Source organism: Pipistrellus kuhlii, unplaced genomic scaffold, assembly GCF_014108245.1.
Source record: "Pipistrellus kuhlii isolate mPipKuh1 unplaced genomic scaffold, mPipKuh1.p scaffold_m20_p_10, whole genome shotgun sequence".
Classification (NCBI taxonomy): Eukaryota; Metazoa; Chordata; class Mammalia; order Chiroptera; family Vespertilionidae; genus Pipistrellus; species Pipistrellus kuhlii.
This window is the reverse complement of record NW_023425405.1, coordinates 40,268,328-40,289,505: the sequence shown is the minus strand read 5'-3', so window position 1 is coordinate 40,289,505 and position 21,178 is coordinate 40,268,328. Positions and strand designations below refer to the sequence as shown.

Here is a 21,178-nt window from a genome sequence, read left to right as displayed (position 1 = left end):
TATTCAGGAGCCTAATAGAATGTGTAAAATATAATTTCTTCTCTTTATCGATAATTAGGAGCTAGAGTTAAATGAATTATTGCTTATTAAAATAAATTAATAATACTTATTCTTTATCATTACTTTATGTAATATCAAATGTCAGTATAAGGTTGCTTACTTTGCTGGTTTATTTTTGGTAAATAAATGCTTTTGAAGTTTCAGGGAAGTCTTTTTAAACATTTTTTCTACTAATACTAGTATACTGTGTTTGAAAGTCAAAAATGAATAAATCTCTATTTTCAAATGAAAAGGTGACTGAATTTTATCTCTATCCTGGATATATAAATTTTTCTTTAAATTTAAATGTACTCAAACACATTAATTTCTAACAACCCAGAATATGCAATGGAACTCTCAGTTTGATGGAAACATGGAGTTAAGGCCTTGAGATTCAGTTCCACTTTAGCAAGAAGGTGAGGGGCAGGGCCCTGTTTCTCAGGGTAGCTAGTTTCTAGGGCCCCAAGAATTTCATGGTCATTGTCCTGTAAGTTCGGCATGATTCATCCTTCAGTACAACGCTTTAGGAAGGAGAATATCAGTAGTTCAAGAGGATGAGACTAAAGCCGCAGTTTCTGCAGCTGTGAAAAGAATGAGTATGTAACCAGAGGGCAGGGATGATGGCAATGAACTAGACCTAGGTAGTGGAGCCTCATCCATGAATACCGTATCCTTGCAAAACATTTGATAATTATTTCTGAACTAGAGGTCCAGCATGTGGTTGAAATTGTGCGAAGAGGCGCCCCGCGGGGGGCTGGGACCCACGCCTGACTCGCAGTGTTTCCCAGCCCTCCTGCCTGTGTCTGCTCTGGGGCCACCTGAGCAGCCGCAGCGGCTGGGGCAGGCCCCCCTGTCTCTGTCTTCGTCTCCGCTCTGAGCCTCACATGCGTGGGCAACCTGCCCCTGTCCTGGCCTAATTTGCATATTGTCTCTTTATATATATTATAGATACTCAAATGTAACTGGTGCTCCAAATCATTTCCAGTGCACTTAACTCACGCCTAGGGTGTAAGTTAGGAAAAGCTGGTTCAGTATGTGTTAACTTTGGAACAACAATCAAAATAAAGTATTACCTAAAATTGTATGTTTTATCTTTTGTTAATTTGACTTTTTTTTTTTTTTAAACTTAAATTTTGTTATAACAGATTGGAGAAATATGGAATGAAATTTATGAAGAAATAAAGTTAGAAAAGTTAAAACCAGTCACTACAGATAGACATGTTTTGCAAGCTATTTTAACAGCTTCAGAAAATGTTGGACAGATGGTTGCTTCCCTGCAATCTGAGATGTGTGATATCCAAGCACGCCAGGATGTGCAAGATGAACAAAAAGTATATGCAAAAGTAAGCCACAGATACCACTGAGGCACACGATAATTCATTGTATAAACTAGTTGAAGTCCTCCAAGGATATATTTGCCTTACTTCTGAATGTTTCAGTACTTAAAGTTATTTGTAATTTTCTCTCCTTGTTACTTTCACTCTATACAGTTTTTAAAAGACACCATGGAGTTAAGAGCTTAAGATATTCAATTCCTATACTCAGTGCTATTTTAGGCATTATAATTTGATTTCTATAGACTTGCCTTTCAAAAGGTAAAGACACTCTCTTTTTTGAAATGTCAAACAGAATTCTAAGAATCGTTGGCCATTTGAGTGTATACATTTAGCAAATTCTGACAACAGTGTATCTTTGTGACTACAAAAATAGCCTCACTGAGAACATTGGCCCTCACTCTGTGATAAACCCTTGCTGGTGTGCCAGCCACAGGCATAATCTCCCTTCAGTGCCTGAGCACTATGAGCGTTCTGTGAGTCCAGATATAGGCGGGAGTCTGACTTCACCTGATCAGAAAAATATGAGCCATTCTCCTAAAGCTTTACACAGGTGGGAAACGGACACATCAAAAGCTTCTGAGCAAAGAGGGTAAGTGGCTGTTTAACTTGTCCACAGAACGCAAAGATGATGTACAATAGATGCCCACTTACACCTGGCCATCCTGTGTGACTTTTTCAAAGCCCTCTAAGGTGATTTCCAGAGTGTTTTCTATTGCCTGCTCCTTTCCCATAAACTACTCAAGTTTATAGCTTCAGCCTAGTGGAACTCTGCGTCCACCAATGAATTCTGCTGTTTGAGATACCACCTTGCTTGGAAATTTTGTTTATTAATAATTTTTATTTATGCCGCCACGCTACCCTGTTTATTTGCTCATAATTGGGGTCACCCTATTGGAAGATCTGCTGCCTCATTAGTTCTGCGGAGTGACAGAATGTCTGCTCTATAGACTAGCTATGGTTGATACATTGGTTACTGTTGATTTGTTCTCATGGCTCTGACCCCACTTATATATATATATTTTTTAGCAGTTATTTAGTTAAATACCCTTAGGTTCATGATTGAAACAGTGTATTTTACACCAAGCAGGGGCACATGTCCTCTGACTGTGCTGAGGACAGTTTTCCCAGTTTGTGAGCAGTCACCTCCCTGGGCTCCATCACCACAACAACCCGGCACTCTAACGTTATTGCTTGTCTTGCTGCAGGTGGAGATTAGAGCTAATGTTTACAATTCATAATCTTTGATGAACTATTATCAGTGGCAGCAGGAACCTTTCTCTTGTGAATTTGTTGTTGGGTCATTCATACATTTTGTTCTCGATTATTATACATCCTCACAAATGATAATCATGTAAAACAATCAGTCTTGCTATGAATTGATGGTGGTGGTTGTTTTTGGTGTGTGTGGTTTTTTTGTTTTTTTTTAAGAGTAGTTTATTGATTTTTAGAGAGAGCGGAAGGGAGAAGAGAGAAACATCTATCTGAAAGCGTACCATCGATCAAATGCCTCCTGTCTGATCCCTTCTGGTTCCAGCCTGCAACCAGAGCACGTGCCCTGACCGGGAACCTAAACAGCAACTTCGCAGGATGATGCCCAACCAACTGAGCCACACTGGCCAGGGCCATTGTTGTTATTTTTATATTTTGTATGTTTATAACAACAGTCTTATATTACATTTTGGAGAAAGCAGTTCAAATCCTACACGCAATGAAAGAAGCATTTTTTTTTTCATTTTAAGACTTTTATTTTTAAGTTGTTAACTTTGTGATTACACTAATCCTTTTGCTAGTTAAACTTTAAAGTTTACCTTGGCAAAAACTAGGTGTTCCTTCAATCCCTTTGGTATTCTTTCATGGAAACTGGAACTCTTAACTATCTTTCTCATTTCAGATACAAGCCACACACAAGCAAAGAGAAATGGCTAATAAGTCATGGGTAAACTTCTTGGCTAGAACGTCAAATGCTAAAACTTTAAAGGTAGGATTTTTTAAATATTATGATATCCACAACAAATAGCTAACTCTGACACCGTTTCCAGGAGTAAATATTCATTCACCTTTTTCTGTTGATCTTCTTGTAGAACGTTAACACTAGTAGATCCTCATATGCAATTTAGGATGATCACCGAAACTGAATTTTCACAATTACAGAGATGCCACTCCGCATTTTATTTGACTTAGCAAGTGGGAGGCCAGGGTGGTGTTTCTGGCTTACATAAAAGCTCCTGCTTTCTCTTCTGAGCCTTCTTATTCTGTTCTGTAAGAAGCAGAGTGGAGGGCAGAAAAAATCATTGTCCATATTATTCTCTCCCCCAAGGATGTTTCCCCTCTCTGACCACCAAAAGAAACATAATATTAAAGGTTAAATGAGAATTTCAGATAAACACCCAATTGGAAGCTGCTTCAACTATAAGCTAAAGTTAAAACATTCATAATGCTAATTATTCACTTGAACTATATGAGAAGCATCATGGATTTCTAAAATCTTATTAATTTTATTCATATTTTCTATTAACACTTTGAAAAGACTGTTATGTAATGCTGTAAATCTTCCTCTAGATATGCAATTGTTACATGTTATGTTAATCCACGAAAATAGTGGAACCATATTAAGGTAGCAAGAGCAAAGCTAAGAACACACTTATTCAGTGTACCATGTCTCCCCCTTTTCACTGAAAGTTCTTCCCAACTTTACTTATAAAATATGCCGGTAATTGCCGAAACCGGTTTGGCTCAGTGGATAGAGCATCGGTCTGAGGACTGAAAGGTCCCAGGTTCGATTCCGGGCAAGGGCATGTATGTTGATTGTGGGCACATCCCCGGTAGGGGGTGTGCAAGAGGCAGCTGGTCGGTGTTTCTCTTTCATCGACTTTTCTAGCTCTCTATCTCTCTCCCTTTCTCTCTGTAAAAAATCAATAAAAATTTTTTTAAAAAAATGCCGGTAATGAAAATCAGCCTCTTCCAAACAGACCATTGGTTACCTCGAATTTCACCTGTTCTAGTGCCTCAAATATTGAGCTTGAATGTAACCACAACAAATTATATAACTGATATTATTCTAAATGTTTGAAATATTTAAGTACTAAATTAGTATTTAATTAATGCAAAAATACTTTGAAAACACATCACCTGATATAAATTCAGAAATTTATTCAATTATGCATTAAAAATTGAGCCTGATTTCTCTAGGACCTGCTTTACTGCTTGGTATATGACCAGTATTTCTGGAAATCTCAGTAATGTTTTTAGGTTACCAGTGTATTCTGCAATGTACAAATGATACAACTTGCTAATGATTAGCTAATCTTCGTAGCCTAAATGATTAGCAGATTCCAGTGCTAACTAATCAAACAGAAGCAACCAGACATAATTAAATATAATTTGTATCCTTCATTATAAATATCATAGTTAATGCTTTAATAGCAAGGTTATTTTCTTTCTACTTTAAAATTTTTCAGAAAGCAAAAAAACTTCAGGAAAAAGCTATCGAATCCACTAGATACGGTGAACGACCAGCAAATGCAATATTTCACCAGACAGATATTAAAGGCCTTAACACAACGGTAAGATTTTTTTTCTCTGTTACTTTTTAGATATCTAATTTGGTCCTCAGAGTGTTATTTCCATGGGATTTGTCTCATATTTTTTTCTTTTTTTCTGTTCAACTTTCATATCGTGGAGGCATGTTTGTCTTTAAGGTACCTCCACCCTCATCCAGGACTGGTTTAGACTAGACCCAGCCCTCCAGGATCCCCACAGAACTGCTGCAACCACTGGTCTGGTGATAGCTCTCCATCCCTTCGTCAGAAAACGTGCAGTGCCTCCTTTGCCTGGCAGATAGATTCATGCCATAACCCAGTGTTCCTGGTGTCCTCTTATAAACATAATTTGGCCCTGATGGCAAAGCTAATGAGCTGTAGAAGTAGGATTCATGCCCATTTGCCTGGCTCTGAAGCCCTTATCTCTTCAGTAGGTCATGCTGCCTCCCAGTTACTTATATGTATGTTTTGTGTTGTTTCCAAAATAAGCTAACGGATGAATGAGTTTTTCTCCTACTGAAAAATGTTCTAAATGGACTCTTAGCTATTTACCTTTTGCTTTGTAGGTGCTCTCTGGACGGGTAGTAGCAGTGGAGAGCACTCCTGCGCGGTTGGTGGGAGGACCTCTGGCTGATACTGATATTGCTCTTAAAAAACTTCCTGTTCGAGGAGGAGCCTTACAGAGGGTGAAAGCAGTAAAACCTGCGGATGATCCAAAGAATGTTCCTACATAAAAATGCTCTATAGAGTTTTTGAGATAAATTCTGCATGTAATTTTTAGTTAAATGTGTCTTTATATACAAATATAAGAAACAAATATTTTAGAAGAAATATTTTAGTAAAATACTATTAAAAAAAAAAGCAAGCACATAGATTTTATTTTTATTGGAAAATATCAACACAAAGCATCGGAAAGGTGGTTAACAACTTTTTTGGAAAGGTTACTAATTCCTTCAACTGAATTTGAGAAACATATTATATCAGTCAAGACTCTTTTGGTTGTATATGAACTATTCCAACTAATTTAAGCCCCCCCCCCCCAAAAGGGGGGCGGGATTTGGATAGACTGTAGCTATCTAAATTAGGACTAAGTAATTAAGACTACTGGCATTGTTGGATCTAAGGACCGAAACTCTGGGGGTAGGATCTTCTCCTTCTCCAGCAGCTCCTGGATTATGTTCTCCCAGGTTCATGTCCAGTATAGAAAAGTACATGCCTGTCTCTCAACAGTCCTGCAGCTGCCTCTGCATCGTGGGGCTCCTGACTGGCTGCCCGCCCATTCCTGAGCCATTCACTATCTGCATCTGCCTACTCCCAGAGCCAGAAGTCTGCCAGCCCCACCCAAAGCATATGGATGTAGTGGAGTAGGAACTCAGGATATTACTATCATGAGTATATACAAACACCAGGCACAAAAACATTAGCAACAAATATGTTGGTCCAAGTGAAATAAGTTATCTCTGTTATAAAAAGCAAATGTTAGTCATGAGGTAAACAATAAAAATAAAGAAACAGATGGTTTTCTTTTCATATATAAATATGCAAAACAAACTTATGCTACTTTTTTAGTGGGGAAGGGGGAATTAGGGGGAAAGTGTTTTCTTTCCTTTTGTGGTGGAGGTATCTTGCCAAAGAATAGGAGATAAATGTCTTAATGCTGAATGCAGTGTGTGTGTCTGTGTGCCATTATGAGGTTTCCATAGCCTATCTCCATTCCCATCAAACCCCATTCCACCCAGGAAACCACTAAGTTGAGTTTATGACCAGGGCTGGGAGATAAAATAACCCGTTTTCTTAGACAGGAAGACATACTGGAATTTGTCTAGATTCTAGGCCCATAAGGTACACCCAGCAATGTATGTGTCAATGTATAACAACCAGCTCTTCATGGGGCCAAGGGCCCTCACGTGTAATGTTTGCCAATTTGCACTCCACTATGACCTATTCCAAGCCACCAGCATGATGCTACTAAATGCAGAGTTGGGAAGACATGCATAGATTCTACGTTCATTGTCAGATAAAAAATAATCACCCATTAGGTTCCACCCCACTAGGCCCATAACAGTGATAGGCTTCTTCTAAAATGATGAGGCATAAAAGCTATTACATGAATAAAGCATGTGTAGAACTAGAATCAGTATCTCTTGGTTGAATATCATTTTTGTCTGAAATATGACTTGATAGCCAGATTGATTAGGACTGACTAAAATCCAAATACTCAGGGACATCTGCCATATACACTGAGTGGCCAGATTATTATGTCTCTGAACACATAATCAGATTATTATGTATCTGAACACATAATAACCTGGCCACTCTGTGTGTGTATGTGTGTATTGGAGGCCCAGTGCATGAATTCATGCATAGGTGGGATCCGGCCAGCCTGGCCAGGGGAAGGGGACATGGGCGGTTGGCTGGCCTGCCTGCTGGTCACATTCCTGGTCGAGGGGACAATTTGCATATTAGCCTTTTATTATATGGGATATACACTGAGTGGACAGATTATTATGCGCTCAGAGATCATAATAATCTGGCCACTCGGTGTATATCTTACCTATCAAGAAGAAGAGAGGTAAAATAGGGTAGGTGATTACCTGGTATCCATTTAGAATAAATGTAGGTGGGTTGGGGGGTAGGAATGTTGCTTAATCCTGACACTTGGACTTAATCCTGACACAGACAGACTACACCCAAGTTTACCTATTACAATTCCAGCCACCCCCAGCGAGTGAGTGAATCAGTCTGTCTGTCTCACCGTCACTGACTCTGTAAGTCTCTGTCTCTCTCCACATCCTGTGCTCCCACACCACTCCCAAGTCCTAGGGAAGTACTGCCTCGCCTAGGCAGCCTAACTAAAAGGTGGGCAGTGTATTTCCTTCCATGAGTCAGTTGAGACAAGGATTCAAGTGCTCAAACTGAAACCTTAGCAAACTAAGTGGGGGGTGGAGGGAAGTCAAAAGACTAAAAAGGATGGAGCCGAAACCGGTTTGGCTCAATGGATAGAGCGACGGCTTGGGGACTGAAGGGACCCGGGTTCGATTCCGGTCAAGGGCATATACCTTGGTTGCGGGCATATCCCCAGTAGGGGGTGTGCAAGAGGCAGCTGATCGATGACTCTCTCTCATCGATGTTTCTAACTCTCTATCTCTCTCCCTTCCTCTCTGTACAAAATCAATAAAATATATTTAATAAAAAAAAAAGAAAAAAAAGGATGGAGTTTAGTGAGCACCAATGAAAGTGGCTTCAACACCCTTCAGTAATGAGATTTTTACCATACGAGGGAGCTTATTCCATGGTTAAACTCTGTTAGCCAGTGACTGCCTATATTGGGTGAAAAACCCAGTGAATAATTAGGCAAATAACTTTTGTTCATCTGGTACATTTTATATCACAGAACAAAACTACTAAGTCTTTTCAAGTAAATTACCCAGTTTCTTTAATCATTCTTATTTAATCCTTTCAGACTTTATGTATCTGGCCAGCCCCTTCCGAAGTGCTACAATTTGTTATTCCTCTGTACTCTGACTGGGCTTCTAGTAAGTAAGTAAGTAAGTAAGTAAGTAAAATTATGTTGTCTTGCTGGATAGCATTGAGTTTTTGGCTTCAAATATTTGCCCATGGGTTGTAAAAGAGAATTGTTTTCTAAGAGAAATCATGACCTTGTGCCTCTACCTTCAGAATTTGAATTAGGCATCTTCTTGGAAATATCTGTTTGCTCATTTATTTTATTTTATTTTTACATTTTTAAATTAAATTATTATCTGTGTACATATTTTAACATTGCCCCCCGTCCCATACATACCCTCCCTCCCCAGTTTTATGTCCATTGGTTGTACTTATATGCATATATACAAGTCCTTCGGTTCATCTATTATCTCCCCCAGATCTCCCTACCCTACCTGCTGTAATTTGATAGTCTGCTTGTTGCTTTACTGTCTCTATATCTATCCTATCTTTTGGTACATCAGTTTATAATGTTCTTTATTATCCATAAATGAGTGAGGTCATGTGGTGTTTCTCTTTCATTGACTGGCTTATTTCACTCAGCATGATGTTCTCCAATTCCATCCAAGTTGCTGCACATGATGAGAATTCTTTCTTTTTTATGGCAGCATAGTATTCCATTGTGTAGACATAATACTACATCTACACAATGGAAACAGCCTAGGTGCCTGTCAGCAGATGATTGGATCAAAAAACTATGGTACATCTACACAATGCTCATTTTTATAAGAGGACGTAAGCCCTCCCCTCCAACCAGTTGATTTTCTTAGCTTAAGGATCCACCTTTCATTGGCAAGAAAAAATATTTTTAATCTAGGGATTTATTAGACTTATGACTTCATGTTCTTTGCAACCAGTTATTATATAAAACTCAGTTGTATGAAATAATAATGTAAAAGATACCTGAAACCTATACAGTCCATTCATTCTTTAATATTAGTGGTTCTTAACCTGGGATTTATGGGCATACACACACATGTACACTGAAATTACACACAAAATGATGAGAGTGTGTATATACAACATCTAGTAAAGGTCCTATGGCTTTATCGGATTTTCAGAGTGGTCTGTGACTCAAAGAATGTCAGTTCCCCACACTTCAAAGTTTATTCTTTGATCAAGTCAAACCACCAGAGAGCTCCATACTTGTTCAGTATTACTTTTGCTGCTTTTAATGTTGCTTATATATCGATATATTGCACTTGGGTGTGCCAGCATCAGCCTGCATTAAGGGGAATCTGTCATTGTCCCGATACGTGAAAGCAGTGCTGAACACTGGCAGGCAGCCATTATGAAACCCTATGGGACAGATTTCTATTGGCTCACTCTCCTAGGAAAAGCTGGGCTTCTCCCAAACATATTGCTTGGTTTTTCTTATCAGCATTGTGAGTCTTGAAATAGCTCTTGAGCCCTCTTCTCTTAGAAAAGTAGAAAACTCAGGCCTTACTTAAAAGTAAAAAACATTTACAGCTACCTTTTATCAAAGGTCTTTATGACATGCATTTTAAAGTGTTGATCTAAACTAAAACTGCATATTATTAGTTTCCTGTCTTCATTACCCATCATCCCAATTTCCTCATCTACTTCATGTTGCCCTACTATTTGGTATATTTCTTTAAAGCTTCAGATCATTTTTGGAATAAGATGTGAGATATAAATAGAAAATATAAAAAATGACTGAGCTACCACCTAAAGACAAAAATCCCATCAAACTGTACTTTACTAAAATAAAGTTTCTTACTGCCTTTCTGTTTGTTATTCCTTTGTATTTTATTTTTTCAATCTTTATTGTTTTGTTATTCTTCTTTAAAAATGAAGATAACAAAAATAAGAAAACACAACATATTTTAATACATAAGATGGCTCAGTGATAAAATGCACATATCAAAGCCACACAGTACACTACATCAAAATTAAATATTTTTAGGACAATACTGGCATTAGTCTGGCACAATTTTAAAATCAAAGTTATGTATAAGATACCTTATAAAATTGATTATAATTTTACTCCTTTGAATGCTGCATAAAAAAATGTTACATTTGCATTTTAAGTGGAATTTTTAAAAGACGCTTTATAAAGATGCCTTGTAAGTAAGAAACAACAAATCACCTGAAAAGATGGAAATTATCATCAATGGCCATAAAGCAATTACACACATCAACAAAATTACAACCATTAATATTAAATAATTAGAAATAACAATTTTGATAAATACTGCAGGAAATACTTGACCTCATTAATACTGACAGAATTAAATTTTCAAGTTGGTGTCATCTTGCTGGAGATATTTTCCATGTTCTCTCTAAATGTAAAATTTACATTTGGTAAAATCCAATCCTACAAGGTTACAGAGGAGAAATTGTGAATATTTATTCTAATATGACTCTTAAGATTCCATCCTTTTAAATAACTCTATTAAAAAATTGATTTACAGTGTCCAATGTCTAACAATTTCTTCAACAAATGAAATATGAATAATTACTGTGTTGAATGACTTCCTTATGAACTATATATGTGAGGAAATCCTATTTAATAAGAGAGGAATATGCTAATTATCCATTAAGCCCTAAGGTTTCACTACCAGATCACAGATCTGCAGGAGGGTGGGCAGCAAACTACAAGTGGGAGGTGGAGAGCTACAGGAGGGGGCAGGGCAGCAAGATATGAGCAGGGGGCCTGGGGAGCTACCTGGAGGCTGGCAGTGACCTACTGGCGCACGGATTCGTGCACAGGGCTACTAGTAAGATAATTCTCATGATCTATCAAAGTGTATTATATTCCAAGGTCATACAAAATCAAGTATTTATATATCAGCGCTTCTGAGGTTTCTACATAATATAAAATCAGTAAAAAATGGGAATCGAAGCTGATTGTATGAGGAAAAAAATATGACAAGTTTGTTGGATAAACTTGAAAAATCAAAATGATTAAGTATTGAATTTTTACGAAAACTAAACTGTTCTTCTCTTAAATACACGTTTAAATTACCTCCTGTGATCTTCTGTGGAAAATTATACTAGGAGGCATCACCTATCTTCTGCCCATTCCATGAGATCTTGAAAGCAAGCAGTCTACGTACATGTCCCAGAAATCCTGAGCTATGCTTAAGAAGACATTGTAATATCTAGGCCGCTGGAATTTTTGCAAGAACAACATGAAGTTCCAGAAAGCATCCACACTGTACTCTATCTTGAGTTCCCTGAAATCTATCAAAGTCAAAGAGCAAGCATTCCAGCACTGGAGGTCAATGTCTCCCGTGATCCCTGGGCTGGCGCTGGCAAGCACTCCCTTTTGAAATTCAAAATCGGCATTAATCAGATTGATCAGCACCATGCACCCCAGTGGTAGGCAAAACCATCTTCTTGTGGCAAAGTCCATATTCTGTACAGAAAAGAAAAGAGAGAGAGAAGACACATTGCTAACTTCAAAAGAAAGTTATCTAATCAATGATCTCTTTAAATCTTTAAAAAAATTCTAATACATATTCGTTTTTGATCCAGCTAAATTGGCCTACTATGTACTTGTTGGTTTTCTTCTAAGTTGCCTGACTCACAGACCATCCTTGGAAAGGATGTTACAATTACAACTTGTTTACCAACGTTCTAATAAACTGTCTTCAGGAGCCACTGAAATCCAACACGTTTATGAAGATGCCACTTTATTCTTAGAGCTGGAAGAAACCTCAAAAAGCATGTGCTCTCCCCTTCTCCCTCCACAGATTGGAAACATTCTCAAGGATACTACTCGGTCAGGGCTCAGATCTCCTGTCTCCCTAGCCGAGACTCCGACCACACACATTTCAACTAAGTGGATCTAAATGCAGCCTGTTATATGTGTAACCATGAGGGGAAAGTTTACCCAAACGGTGTAGGACACTCAAGCCCTGTTTTAAGTTTCAAAGTTACTGATAACTGAAATGCTCTTTCCTTTTTACTCATTGAAAAGTATTTGTTATACACGGTGGACCCCTCGCTTCTCCGGGTTGTTCAGGAACTGGATGGCGATTAACATAGATCCATGCAGCACGAAGACCATCAAGGCCATACAAGCTAATAAGACTGACAGGGAGCAGGGCCAACGATGCTCAGCAAAATCTTGGCTTTTTCTTACTGCTCTTTGCACAAGTTTCCCTGCCAACTGACAGCTCAGTAAATCAACCTAAAACACCTCGGTGGAAGTCAAGGACTGGAACTGGCTTTGAAGTGCCCCAGAGCTACCATCTCAGAGAGGCTGGCATTGGAAATGCCCCCTGGCACACGCTTGACAGCCAGGGAGGAGGAGCGCAGCTGTGCAGACAGATCTGGAAGGCAGGAACCCCCTTCTTCCCCTGTATACCGCTGCCTGCCACCTCCCCCCCCCCCCCAAAAAAAAAAGTTAGGATGAAGAGACAAAAAATGAAACGAATTCAGGTTCTAAAGGTCTTTTCACGACGTCGGAATTTGTACAGATTAGTGACAGTGGCTACTTGATGAAGATCTAAAAAGGGAGGGGCTGGGTCTTAGGAGAGAACCTTTCCCCTCTACTCTCCGGCATCACTCCCTGCCCGCGCCCTCCTCCCGGGCGGGGTCCCCTGGACGCAGCTGGGCTCCCCGCAGGGAGGGGTACCTCCCCTCCGCGCCCCAGCGCGGTCCTGGCGCGGGGTCCTGCGTGCGCTGCACTCACCCCTGGAACGCGTGCTGCTCCTGCCTCCGAGGGACAGCAGCTCTCAACTCTCCCGGAGGGCACCCCAGCCCCGCAAGCCCTCACACACACCCCCACCTCCCCAGCCCTACCCCTAGTCCAGCTGGACGCACCCCTGGTGAAGGCGAAAGGCGGGAAGCCGGTCTGCTAGCGCTCTCCCAGCGCCCCGAGCTCTCCAGCCGGACTGTCTGCCGCACCGCGCTCCGGGCTGGGAGGCTCCGGGTCTCCAAAAGCGGTGGCTGGTGCTGCTGCCGCTGCCGCCGCTGCCGTGGGACTCCGGACTCGGCCCCCAGCCAGGAATGGGCTCCTTTTCTAGGGACAGAGTGAGGGGGCGTCCCGGAGGCCCCGCCCGCACCTTGCCCCCCTTCCCAGCCCCCTGATCCCGTTCCGCCTCTCCTCTCTCGAGTTTCCGCTAATCACAGCGGCTTGGGTCTTCCTCCTTCTCCGATATTACTTTAATTTTCCTTTCCCTCCTTGAAAAGGACCCCATGGCAGTAGTCTGCATACCCAAGCTGCCTCCTCCCTCTACCCCGCAGAATCTGCCCCCTGTTTCTGCCAGAGAAAACGTTCCCACAAGTTGTTGAGTTGTATGAGTTCTGTATGTATTTTACTTTACTATTTTGGGTATTAGCTCCTTATCAAAGCTAGCACTTAGAAACATCTTCTTCCATTTAGTTGGCTGTGGTTTTTCATGCATGGTTTATTTAAGGTGATTTTAATAAAATTTAAAAAATGCTTGGCTTGGGAAACATTTGCTTAGGGTAGGTTTTGTTTTGGATATAATAATACATTGGATGGATTAATTAACTTGACCAACTATTAAATCTAAACTTCTACATGAGTTTATCATAGCTATTTTTAAAGGTTTGGTGTGTATTTGAGTCCCACTCCTGCACCTTCTTTTTGCCACAATAAGATACCTTCTCACTCACACCAGTTAAAAATGGCTATTATGAATAAGACAAGAAATAAGTGTTGGAGAGGATGTGGAGTAAAGGGAACCATCATACACTGCTGGTGGGGATGTAAATTGGTGTAGCCACTATGGAAAAACAGTATGGAGGTTCCTCAAAAAAATAACAATAGGCTTGGCCGATGTGGCTCAGTGACAGAGCGTGGACCCATGAATCAGGAGGTCACGGTTGGATTTCCAGTCAGGACACATGCGAGGGTCGCAGTTCCATCCCCAATGGGAATTATGCAGGAGGCAGCTGATTGATGATTCCCTTTCGTCACTGATGTTTTTATCTCTCTCTCCCTCCTCCTCCCTTCTTCTCTCTGAAATCAATAAAAACATATTTTAAACAATATAGTTACCACCTGACCCGGCCATCCCTCTTCTGGGCAATTACCCCTAAAAAAATTGAAAGTCAGCGAAAAGGGACTTTGAAGACAGGTTCAGGGGGTGAACCTGGGATGAGCTGCTGCTGCCCATTGCTCCCCTGGGTGTAAGCCTCCTGGGGTCCCTTAGAGGGAAGAAAGGAGAAGGGATGGCCTGTGCGTGCTCCCCTGAGACCTCCATCTTGAGCATATTTACGTCTCTCTTGCAGGTGGAAATCTTAGGGGAGGTGGCGGGGCGGAGGATGTTTCTCTCTTTTCCACGTCCATCTCCATCACGGAAAAGGAAACAGTCAAGTTCCTGAGTGGAGGAGCTGGGGATTAAGAAACAAAAGAAAGAAAGAGACCAAGAGGCAGAAATAGATTCATCAAGCTGGGAGCCAGGTGGGCGCCATTCTTTCTGATGGAGAGGCAGCAAGCACCCAAGCCACACAGCAGGTTTATTTTATAGGGTCAAAGGAGTTTATTTGCATTCTTAATTAGGCCCTAGAATTACTGGATTTACATATCTAGACCCACCCCTGCTGACACCTGGACAAAGGTAAGTCAGAAATTGAATAACATCCCTGCCCTCTTGGGGGGGGGGGGGGAGGGGAGGGTGTAACACGAACATGAACTCTGCCAGTGCCTCGGGCTCAGCTGACATTTTAAAGGATGTTCATGTGTCTTCTCAGGCGGCCCTCTACAAGGAGGTCTCAGGGGAGAGTCGCAATAGAATATTCATCAGATTTCCAGGGTGCTCTTTCAGGGTCCTGGCATCCACAGATTGATCAGGGCCAGGGCAGGGGGTCATGAGTCAATGCAGCTGGTCCTGAGATCAGCCATGGAGTCACTGGTCTGGTTTAGCTGCTTTTCTGGGCCTGGAGCTGAAATACAACTGAGGTCTATATATTATCTTCAGGAAGGAAAAGATCAGGGGTGTCTAAACCACATGAGTAACCATATGAAAAGTCATGGGGTCCAAGCTGCATGACCAGCAATTTGTACCCCTATATTCATTGCAGCACTTTTCACAATCGCCAAGACGTGGAAACAACCCAAGTGTCCCTCGATGGATGTGGTACATATATACAATAGAAACTACTCAGCCTTAAAAATGGTGAAATATTGCTATTTGCAACAATATGGATGGATCTTGAGGATTTCATGCTAAGTTAAATAAGTCTGATGAAAAATGATAGCCATATGATTTCACTCATATGTGGAATATATAAATCAGAAAGCATGAAACAAACTCATAGATTTTGAGTTTGTCTTACTTTGAGTAAGACAAGTATGCTGACTATCAGAGAGGAAGTGTCTAGATTTTGGATGGTGAGCACACTGCAATATACAGACCATGTATTATGGACTTGTATACCTAAAACTTATATAATGGTACTAACCAATGTTACCCCAATAAAGATAATTTTAAAAGAAAATGTAACTGATACATGCAATGGAATGCTTTAAAAAAAAAAAAAATCTTCACCAGAAGCAATATAGTCATCCCTATCCTGTCATGATCATCCTGTTCCCAGCAAGTTCCCATTGTCCCTAGACTTCATCTCTGAGTTATATCGGAGGGCATTTTTCCTTTCTCCCCGTCACTTTTGACCCTGACCCATTTCAGAGTCCCTTCCACTTAATTTAGCCTTACTTCTGCATTAGATGTTCATTTTCACTACATTGCTGCACACTTATCTGTATTTGTCGTCTACTATGTATGTTGTCCTTTTTTCCACAAGAACCTGTGATCTTCCCTATGAATTTATAAAAATACTATCTCTAGTTCGTGGTGGTTTTTTTTTTTAATACAATACAATGGGCACTCAATATTTTTAGCTGATTTGTACTTCATATTCATAATAATTCTCTTCACTTAGGAAGTTTTAGACATTCTCAAGATTTCCTGGGTTAGTCAGGCTATGGGCTATTCATTTGTCCCCATGCTTCCCGCCTTCTAGTCACTTAGTTGCAGTTCTTTCCTACCTGTGTGTATCCCACTTCTCCATTATGCAGCATGCTTCTGCAGGAAATGCTGCCATCACCACACCCCACGGAATTCACAAGAGTACCCCACACCGAGCAGGGACATGCTGACTGACTAATAATGCTGACTATCTACAAAAGAAAATAATGTTCAGTTCATTGACTTTCTGACTCATTATAATGAAAGACCTTAATTTAAAACATCTACGATTGCAATTGCCTCTAGCAAACCTTAATAAGAATGTACTTATCAAAGTGGGATTCAATGACCTTGGGGGAAAAGAGCAGGAAACTAAGTGGAAACAAATAAGTACCCCGCAGAGAAAACAGGCAGTCCTTGGCTGCTGACTAATTGAAGGGAAAGAAGACATTATTTTATTTTATTTTTTCAGAAACATAGGAGACAGTGCTAAGCATTTTACCTCCTCCACACAGTTCCCACCCCCCAGGCCTTCCTTCCCCACAGTCTTGTCAGTATCCATAAGTTATGCATATTTGTTCTTCGATTAATCACTTTCCAGGTCCCCTCCAACAACCTTATTCTGTTCCACACTTCCATGCCTCTGGACCTGTTTGTTCATCAGTTTCTTTTTGTTCATTAGATTCCACATATGAGTGAGATCATGTGATATTTGTCTTTTTCTAACTGTTATTTCGCTTAGCATAATAATCTCCAGGTCCACCCATGTTGTTTCAAAAGGTAAGCACTCCTTGTGTTTTACAACTGCCTAGTATTCCATTGTGTAAATGTACCTTGGCTTTTTTTTATTTTGTTAATCTACTTATCTACCAGTGAGCTCGTGGGCTGTTTCTAGATATTAGTTATTTTAAATAATGCTGCTTTAAACATAGTGGCGAATATATTCTTTCTGATTGGTGTTTTGAGATTCTTAAGATATATTCCCAGAAGTGGGGTTGCTAGGTCAAACGGCAGTTCCATTTAAATTTTAAAAAATAATAATTTAAAAATTTTCAATTTTTTTGTTTTGTTATTCCAAGTATATATTTTTCCATTGGTTTTTAGAGAGGGGGGAAAGTGGAGGGGAAGAGAGAGAGAGAAACATTGATGTGAGAGAGACACTTCAGCTGGGGATTAAATCTACAACCCAGGTACCTGTTGACCTGGAATTGAACCCGGTGACCCTTTGGCCCACAGGCCGACTCTCTAATCACTAGGCCATAGTGGCCAGGGCCCATTTTAAATGTTTTGAGGAAACTCCATACTATTTATCACAGTGACTGCACCAATCTGCTTTGTGTTAGGGTACCCTTTTCTCCATATCGTAGTCAGCATTTGCTGATTTATAGATAATAGCCCTTCTGGCAGGTGTGAGGTAATACCTTGTTATTGTTTTAATTTACATCTCTCTGATGATCAGTGATGTTGAGCATTTTTTCATATCCATTAGCCATCTGTACGAGCTCTTTGGAGAAGTGTCTATTCAGGTCCTTTGCCCATTTCTAAATTGGATTGTCTGTCTTCCTGGTGTTGAGTTGTATGAATATATATATATATATATATATATATATATATATATATTTCCAATATATATATATTGGAAATTAACCCCTTATCAGATGTGTCATTGGCAAATGTGTTCTCCCATACGTGGGATTCCTTTTCATTTTGTTGGTGGTTTCTTTTGCTATGCCGAAGCTTTTTAGTTTGATGTAGTCCCATCTGTTTATGTTTTCCTTTGTTTCTCTTTCCCTAGAAGATGTATGAGTGAAGATACTGCTACATAAGATATCTGACATTTTACTGCCTGTTTTATTCTGAGATTTTTATGGTTTTGCAACTTACATTTAAATCATTTATTCATTTTGAGTTTATTCTTGTGTATGGTGTAAGTTGGTGGTCATTTCATTTTTTTGCATGCACCTTTCTAATTTGCCCAACTCCATTTATTGAAGAGACTATCTTTACTATATTGTATGCTCTTGCTTCCTTTGTCAAATGTTAATTGACCATAAAGGTGTGGGTTAATATCTGAACTCTCTGTTCTGTTCCATTGGTCTATATGCCTGTTCTTATTCCAGCACCAATGGAATAAGTTTTTCTTACAATGGCTTTGTAGTATAGTTTCAACAGTATTGTGATCCCTCAAACTTTGTTCTTCTTTCTCAAGATTGCTGAGGCTATTCAGGATCTTTTTTGGTTCTATATAAATTTTTGGAATATTAGTTCTAGATCTGTGAAATATGCCACTGATATTTTAATAGGGATTGCGTTGAATAACTTTGGGTAGTATGGACATTTTAATTATGTCAATTTTTCCAGTCCACGAGCCCTGTATATGCTTCTACTTATTTGTATCTTCCTCTATTTCCTTTCTCAATGTCCTAGAGTTTCCCAAGTATGGGTCGTTTAACTGCTTGGTTAAGTTTATTCCAGGTATCTTATTTTATTTCTGTTGTTGCAGTGGTATTTGGGATTTTTTTTTAAAGTTTCTCTTTCTGAGCTCATTATTGGTGTATAAAAGTGCCATAGATTTCTGGATGTTAATTGTGTATTAGGCTACTTTGCCAAATTTAATTATTAAATCTAGCAGTGTTTTGGTGGAGTTTACAGTTTTCTATGTACAATATCCATGTGATCTGTGAATAATGAGAGTTTTACTTCCTCCTTTACACTTTGGGTGTCTTTAACTTTTTTTCTTCTTGTCTGATCTCTGTGGCTAAGACTTCCAGTACTATATGTATACATAAAAGCCTAAGTGACCATTCTTTTAATTATTTTCATACCTTCTCCAACTGTCCATAAGTAAAATTAAGAAGAGACATGACAAGAGTTTGGGATTATGCAGAAAAACCAAAAGAATAGAAAATAATGTGAGCAAATTACTCAAATTCAATCCCAGTCCCAAATTTCATATTTCCCCAAAAGGGAATATCTCAGAATATTGAATGACAGGTTATAGCCAACATATCAAGATGAAATAATTGCTTCATCCTAAAGTACGATGTCAGACCCAAATTCTTATTTTTTACAGAAATGACCATAAAATTATTGGACTGCTGAGGTCCTCCAGCTCCAATGGGCAGTGAGTAGGGGTTGCCTGATCCCTTCTTCATGCTCATTTAGGTGTGCAGGGTCCTCCAAGAATCCTGCCAAGAGAACAAACCACTGTCTTACCCCTGCAGTGGTGAGGCTTAATGACTGCAGTCTGCCAATGCTTCTTTCTAGAGAAGAATATTCCAGCTGGCTACTTTATGATGTGGCAGTATTAAAGACAAACTGTACATGAATGTGCTGATATGAACATTCATTTTCTTATTTTGAATTGTTCTTTAAAAATCTAAGAATTCTACTTTACTCTAAATGGCTATTACTTTATGAAGTATCAGTAACAAACAACAAAGAAAATGGTGTAGGTACATGAGAATCCTGAGCATATTATTGAGTTTCCTGCTGCATGAACATTATTGTTTTGGACAAGCAGGAAGCATCATTATCAAAGGACTTCATGACAATTCCACTGCCATTCTTATACCTATAGATGATTAAAAGAAAGTATATTAAAAAAAGAAGACAATCAATGACTCATAGTATAGCAATTTAAGATATTTTTATTCCTCTAGTACAAGTGGTTGATAATGTGTTCTTACAAACATGATTCAACTAATTCTTAGGATTTCTATAAATATTTCTATGAAAGTAACCTTTCAGCCGAAACTGGTTTGACTCAGTGGTAGAGCATCGGTCTGCGGACTGAAGGGTCTCGGGTTCAATTCTGGTCAAGAGCATGTGCATTGGTTGCGGGCACATCCCTGGTAGGGGGTGTGCAAGAGGCAGCTGGTCGATGTTTCTCTCTCATCTATGTTTCTAGCTCTCTATCCCTCTCTCCTCCTCTCTGTAAAAAATCAATAAAATATATTTTAAAAAAAGAAAGTAATCTTTCAATGATATCCTTCCTATTAAAAACAGGATGCATTAAGAGCAAAATAAATTCGTGTTCTTTAGGAATAAGTTTTATCTACTCACTGAATTCTGATATCAGAAATAGTAAATTTTGCTTCTTCCTTTCATTAGCACCACTATTCTGCTTTATTGTTCTTGCTTAGTAATTCTAAAAATCATGGCAGTTTTCTAGCACATAGCTGTGTGTGTGAGATAAATTACTCACTCAGTGATTGTTATATGAATGGATGAATGAACAAACCATAACTCCTTAGAAGGAAGACAATGAGATAAAGCCACTTCCTTTTTCTTTACTTAGGTATTATTTCAGGACAAAAATTATATGGCCTAAGGCTCTCACTTTGACAATGCTACATTTTAATTTAGGAAGATTAAGAGCTTACCTGGTATATAGCTCTCATTTGTTCAATCCACTTGATTTAATTGTACAATGTAAAACCCAATTCATAATGGTTCTCAGAATAACAATATTTTGAATGGCATGAAACTAAAAGAATATTTGATTGTTACTTTTGGGGATTATAAGGCTAATGAGTGAGAATAACTCTATGCCCCACTTTAGGTGATTCATATGTCATAGGAGGTAGTGATCCAGCTACTGTCTATCCTAAAAATAAATAAATAAATAAATAAATATTCAGAGAACATATACTGAGTCCAAGGCCTGAGCCAGATGGACTCTGTTAGGTTATATTAAAAAGAATAAGACATTGATAGCTAAATAGTTAGAGATAGCAATGTATCCAGCTTTTTTTCAACGTTAAGGTGGCAAGAATTTTTGAGAACAGAACTTCCAAGAAAGCAACTTCATAAATGTTCCCAATTGGAACATGGATATGATGGCTAG

General features: G+C 39.3%; 2 protein-coding genes across 3 annotated transcripts in view; one reads left to right on the top strand and one right to left on the bottom strand.

The window, feature by feature from the left end:
- The window catches only part of CFAP69 (cilia and flagella associated protein 69), a 52,262-nt gene extending 45,794 nt beyond the window's left edge, over nt 1–6,468 (top strand). For both annotated transcript variants that reach the window (XM_045578459.1, XM_036429501.2), the window contains exons 20-23: nt 1,185–1,382; nt 3,268–3,354; nt 4,835–4,939; nt 5,482–6,468. In XM_045578459.1, coding sequence (XP_045434415.1) covers nt 1,185–1,382; nt 3,268–3,354; nt 4,835–4,939; nt 5,482–5,649 — 558 coding nt within the window. In that variant the 3' untranslated portion in view covers nt 5,650–6,468. The remainder of the gene's footprint in view (nt 1–1,184; nt 1,383–3,267; nt 3,355–4,834; nt 4,940–5,481) is intronic.
- A 3,813-nt stretch (nt 6,469–10,281) lies between these two features.
- Nucleotides 10,282–12,070, bottom strand: FAM237B (family with sequence similarity 237 member B). Its single transcript, XM_036424344.2, has 2 exons — nt 11,409–12,070; nt 10,282–10,757 (listed from the first exon to the last, which is right to left on the bottom strand). Exon 1 carries the CDS (start codon nt 11,796–11,798, stop codon nt 11,451–11,453), a length of 348 nt encoding a protein of 115 aa, XP_036280237.1. The 5' UTR covers nt 11,799–12,070; the 3' UTR covers nt 10,282–10,757; nt 11,409–11,450.
- Nucleotides 12,071–21,178: the final 9,108 nt, after the last annotated feature.

Coding starts and splice junctions, on each gene's coding strand:
- FAM237B (XM_036424344.2), bottom strand. CDS start 11,798: ATGGACTTTGCCACAAGAAGATGGTTTTGCCTACCACTGGGGTGCATG.